Source organism: Sphaeramia orbicularis, chromosome 8, assembly GCF_902148855.1.
Source record: "Sphaeramia orbicularis chromosome 8, fSphaOr1.1, whole genome shotgun sequence".
Lineage (NCBI taxonomy): Eukaryota > Metazoa > Chordata > Actinopteri > Kurtiformes > Apogonidae > Sphaeramia > Sphaeramia orbicularis.
The window spans coordinates 36,664,111-36,670,110 of NC_043964.1; the positions used below are offsets into that span (position 1 = coordinate 36,664,111).

General features: G+C 37.3%; 1 protein-coding gene across 1 annotated transcript in view; it reads right to left on the bottom strand.

Annotated features, from left to right (window-relative positions):
* Window positions 1-1,345, bottom strand: part of grapa (GRB2 related adaptor protein a) — a 104,874-nt gene extending 103,529 nt beyond the window's left edge. The window contains exon 1 of the mRNA XM_030142150.1: window positions 992-1,345. Coding sequence (XP_029998010.1) covers window positions 992-1,069 — 78 coding nt within the window. The 5' untranslated portion in view covers window positions 1,070-1,345. The remainder of the gene's footprint in view (window positions 1-991) is intronic.
* Window positions 1,346-6,000: the final 4,655 nt, after the last annotated feature.

Below are 6,000 nucleotides of genomic sequence, written 5' to 3' on the forward strand. Positions count from 1 at the left end.
TCTCCATCAGTCCCCTGGATGCCTGATAGAACCCCCCCACACACACACAACCCACCCACCCCCCAGAGATGAGAGTGACTGAGTGCTTGCCCTGCAGCAGCATTGGCCCTTGATCCCTGACATATCAAGACTAAATCCAGTGGATAGATTGATCCCTTTCTGTCTTTTCCAATGGATTTGTCTGTGTGCCACTGTTAAGCAGCTGGTGTTGAATTATAAGTGTAAAGAAGCTCTTGCTCTTTAATTATGAGTTGTTTTTTTTTTCCTGTAGTGTCTTGGAGGGACAATTTTCTACTACAGTAATTTCCAGCTGTGCAGGAATTAGTCTGTTTTCAGTGCTGCATTTTGAGTAGGCCTGTAATAAATTCAAAAAAATATGACACCAAACAAATATTATTGGTCTGGAAATGCAAGATAAATCCCTGAATAAATGTCACTATATAAATTTCAGGAGCTTTTAAAGGAAATCATGTGTTAAAAATCCGCCGTGCAGTAGACTTAAAGTAGGTTTTGGTTAAACCTCTTTGCATTTTTTTGTTACGAACCAACAGGAAAGATTTACGTAAAATATTCCTGCATGTGTGGTGTTTTCTGCAAGGCGCATTTAGAAAGCAAAATGTACGCCCCTAGGAATAATGTTAGAGTGTGTAGCAGTAAATACAATCTAAAGGAGTGTGTGCACTTGTTCCTGTGCTGTTCTTTCTTACAGCAACAGCACCTGGATACACAGGGAAAAGCTGGAGATGCTTAAGTTATAATTGTAGTAATTATCACAGCGGAGGGCGAGGGAACGAGGGAAAGAGAAAAAGTGGGAGATCTGCTCGATAGATAGATAGATAGATAGATAGATAGATAGATAGATAGATAGATAGATAGATAGATAGATAGATAGATAGATAGATAGATAGATAGATAGATAGATAGATAGAAATAATAATAAAAAAAATAGATATTAAAAAAGTAGAAAAAGTAAAAAAAAATTGTTCCTTACCTTGAGTAAATCTCCCTTGTTAAAACTAAGTTCATCGCCCTCTGTGGCCCGAAACGTATAAAGTGCCACTGCCTCCATGCCGAAAGCTCCAGCACACACACTCACACACACAGGTCAAACACACACACACACTCCGAAACCCCCACTGAAGCCCCCTGTAACAGGGGAGGGGGGTGTTTTTAAAAAAAAAATGGAAATAAATGAGGAATAAGGTGCAATAAAATAAAAGACTGTGAGAGAAACACAAAGCAGAGGAGCAGGAGAGGAGGTCTGGTCCGTCCGCTGAGCCGGAGACTGTGTGATAGAGTCAGAGCAGAAGATGAGAGAGAGAGAGTGAGCTCAGAAAGGGGAAGAACACGACTGGCTGCTGCTCAGCAACACACTGCCATGAGTAACGTTCAGAGAGAGAGAGAGAGAGAGAGAGAGAGAGAGAGAGAGGGGGGGGGGGGTGGGGTGGGGGGGGTGGGAGGCACTTCCTGTGTATATATTTGTCTCATACAGGCTGTGTGGCTTCTGTGGATTCTTTATGTGTGTCCTCAATCAATTGTGTGTACGTGTGTGCGTGTGTGTGCATGTGTGTGTGTGTGCAGCTCAGTGTGGTTTGTCGCTACACTGAGAACCAAGTTTAGCTTCATACCTTGGAAGTGGCAAGTGTTCTGAGTTGTTAATTTAACCCATGAAGACCCAAACATATACTGGTGACCAAAATTATTTACTGATATAAAAAGTTAAATACCTGTTGATCCATTAATTCTATCAATCCATGTAAATAATTGGTGTAAAATGCAGTTCGTCATCTTTTCATGGCCATCAGATATGACCCATTTAGACGTTCAGAGGCTTTGTAGATGATGTGGAAACACCGCCATCTTCTACACCACAGGTGTCAAACATGCGGCCCGGGGGCCAAATCTGGCCCCCCAAAGGGTCCAGTCCGGCCCTCGGGATGAATTTGTGAAATGCAAAAATTACACTAAAATATTAAGAATCCTTTTAGTTCAGGTTCCACATTCAGACCAATTCAATCTCAAGTGGGTCAGACCAGTAAAATACTATCATAATAACATAGAAATAATGACAACTCCAAATGTTTCTCTTTGTAAATGTAAATATTTTCATGTATTTACACCACAACCAAGTATAATTTTGCAAAAAATGTTAATAACCTGAAATGTCTTAAAAGAAGTAAGTACAATTTTAACAACAGTCTGCCTGTTACTCAATGTTTGTGTGTATTTGTAGATCCACTGTGATCTGTAAGTTATTATGGACATGTGTAAATGATAAACTGAGGCAGAATATTGTTAAAATTACACTTATTTTTTCAGTTTTTTCATGTTGTTAACATCCTTTGAAAGGATAGTTTGTAGATGGAAACTTTTTCATAATGTAAATTAGCGTTTTTCACGCTAAAACACAAAGAAAAGCTTGGAGTTGACATTATTTATATATTATTATGTTATTATTTTACTGGTTCGGCCCACTGCAGATCAAATTTAACTGAATCTGGCCTGTGAACCAAAAGGAGTTTGACACCCCTGTTCTACAACACTGATTCACCAGTAAAACCCACAGAGTTGGTTCAATGACAGTGAATGGAGATGTTTATTTTTATGTTCAGTTAATGATAGATTTTACTGAAAAGTCACTTTTTTCCTCCATTGTCTATGTTTTTGATAAAATATCCCTCAACTTTAATTTGAGCTTTTATGGACATCAATCATGATCAGTAAATTAAATATAGGAAAATACTTTATTTTCACTTAATAATCCAAAATACAGAGCATAATAATAAATAAATAAATAAATAAATAAATAATAATAATAATAATAATAATAATAATAATAATAATAATAATAATAATAATAGATTAGATTTATATAGCGCTTTTCTGTAAACACACTCAATGCGCGTGCAGTGGATCCATTATTCATTATTAGATAGATAGATAGATAGATAGATAGATAGATAGATAGATAGATAGATAGATAGATAGATAGATAGATAGATAGATAGATAGATAGATAGATAGATAGATAGATAGATAGATAGATAGATAGATAGATAGATAGATAGATAGATAGATAGATAGATAGATAGGCGTTATTTCAGACTCATGGTCCACATTAAAAAGGAAACAGATAAATACAAACACAATAACCCCCCCACCCCCCCACACCCAAAAAAACCCCTCTATGCTTTCAAGAGGCATTATAACAAATGGTGATAAATCACTAAAGAAAAGTTAATAGATGAAAAAATAATTTGGTGCTACAAAAGTAGCACTGGGTCTTTATGGGTTAAAGGTATTTAAGATCTAAAGTCAGATTAATAGTGGAGGTCTGGACAAAGAAAGAAAGGAAGACATGCCTTTATTAGTCCCTCACTGGGGAAATTCCACCATTTTATACACACACAGAGGCTCAGATATACACACAGATCCAACATACATGGATTTAATGTGGACCAGTCCACATGCAACGTGTCTGGGATGGGACCTTTTTCTTTATTAGTGACACGAGTAAAGTTGTAATGAAGTTTCACTACTTTTATTCTGGAAACATTTTGCTCATAAACTAGTTTCATCTTAGAGGCTAGTATCCTAAAGGGGAAAAGATGTTAATTTGGTTAAATACTGACATGTTCTTGCCACTTTTCTACATTTTTAGAGCCATTTCCCCCCAAAACACATAAAACCGATTATGGTTGTGACAAAAAATTACATTACCCGATGACCCAACTGAGCCACGGACACCACAACAAGGTGAAAGTACAGATTTGTGTTCCTATAAAAAAATTGCTTTTTTTTAATCATTAACCCTGTAAAGCCTGAATCATTAAATCATTGACAGAAAATTCCAGTTCTTTGAAACTGGAGCCTTCATTGGTCCTTCTTCTGAACAATCCCTAGTTTTTTGTTTTTTTCAAATATCAATTTCCATGTATGATTTTCAATTTTGTATCATATTTGATACATTGGATCTCAATGCTCAAATATTATTATTTTTGAACTAACAAAAATATAACAAATTGGTAATTCCTTTTAAAAATTGTCAAAGTTCTTCCTTCTTCCTCATTAATAACAATGTCTTATGCTGCGTTTCCACTACATGGAACCAGCTCGGCTCGGCTCGGCTCGGCTCGGCTCAGCTCGACTCAGTATTCCTGGAGAGCGTTTCCATTACAAGATACTCCCGACTTTACAGTACCTGGTCGTCATAGTGATGCAGCGCGTTACTTCCGTGTCGTCTGTTCAGAGTGTTGCTGATAAACTTGCTCGTTGCGTGTTGTCTCATCTGAATTTTTACGTCGGCCACCTAAGACTGTAGATTAATGTCCCGCTATATTTACTGTCAACTTCCGCATCTGTTTTTGTAAAACGGCAGGTCACAGAGACAACTGTCTGACCAATCAGTGGTCTGCAGTGTGTACACGCCATGTTTTAGTATCTGGTCCCCAGTCCTGGAACCTCGGCGGAGGTGATACCAAAAAAGTAGTACCGGGTACCAGATTCCAGGTCCTTTTTCGTAATGGAAACGCAAAAAAGGCCAAGCCGAGTCGAGTCGAGTCGAGCCGAGCCGATACCACGTAGTGGAAACAGGGCATTAGTGTCACTGGAAAGGCCTCTGGTGAACGAATTCCTCCTCCCTGGTAAATTATCCGTGTATTGCATGTATCTAATTGCATACATCAGGTTTTTCAAGAAAAAAATATCACACTGATCATGTAGAAGGCTTCAAAACTCATGTATCAAATATGATACGTTTGGCATAATAGGGCTAAAACTGTATTAAAAAGTTTTAGCTGTATGTAAGATTTACATCATGAATAGTTCCTGGTAAATTTGTTTCCAGCATTTATTAAAAAGAAATGATGCATTTAACCTTTTTTTTCAACCTAAAACTCACTGGCTTGTGCTCACAAAACTAAACCAAAGGGTATGAAATAGTGGGAAGTGAAAGAAAGTCGGCTATAAATAAATAGAAAAACCTTCCTGTGCACCTTGGCACTGTGTTCCCTCTATTCGGTCCTGTTGTTCGGTTCAGTGTAGGTTTCAATATCACACCACGTCTACTCCCCTACAGACGTTTTACCGCTTGTAATGTGTGGACCTACCAAGTGTCATTATATCATAAAATAAAAATAACTCTACCTTCCACCCTCCAAACACATGCACCTTATTAGGTTCACCGGTCAGTGTAATCAGCCATGGGTGTCAATGTAGGGGTAAATGGTTGTTGGTTTGTACATAGTTGCCATGGTAACTAAAGTAAAGTAAACTAATAATTAGAGTAGGAAAAATAGGTCATTTATTGATGTCATGCTGCCTATTTAACTTGTAATTAAATGTAAATAAAGTCAACACCTGTCAGTAGTTTTATACCTAAACTGTTCTAGTTTTCTTGTTGTGTTGAACATCAGACACGTAATCATTGGGTGAGTAACAAAAATACAATTAATACTGTTAAAGATCCTCCGCTAATTTAGTCAGTTTTCTATTTTTTTCGTACCTAGTGGACATGCTAACCGACATTAGCTCATTCAAGTGTTTTGAATCATTTTTAGACATTCGTGGATGTCCGTCATTTTGCATACACAACAAATCTTACTCATTGGGTCTAATTACTGTGTATGAGGTTTTTAAAAATGACAAAAACATTGACTATATAAACTTAAAGGCCACAAGTGGATGAGCGTACATTAGCTTGCTCATGCTAACAGTGCTAACCAAAAGATGACTCTGTAGGTCACTTATTTCTCCTAGCTGTTGAATAGGACAAAAATAGACAAAAACCTTTATATGTGTGATAAAGAATAAAGCTTTTTCACACAAATAAAGCATTGTCTCTCTCCTAATAGCAAAATATAGTAAAGTGCAGTTGTGTATCACTGTAGGGTCGTTCTATGGTAAATTGCAATACAGTACAATTAGGGCCGGATCTACTAAGATGCCAAATTGCGTGCACAATCTGTAATTTTGCGTGAGGGGTTGAACTGCGGTTTGCAT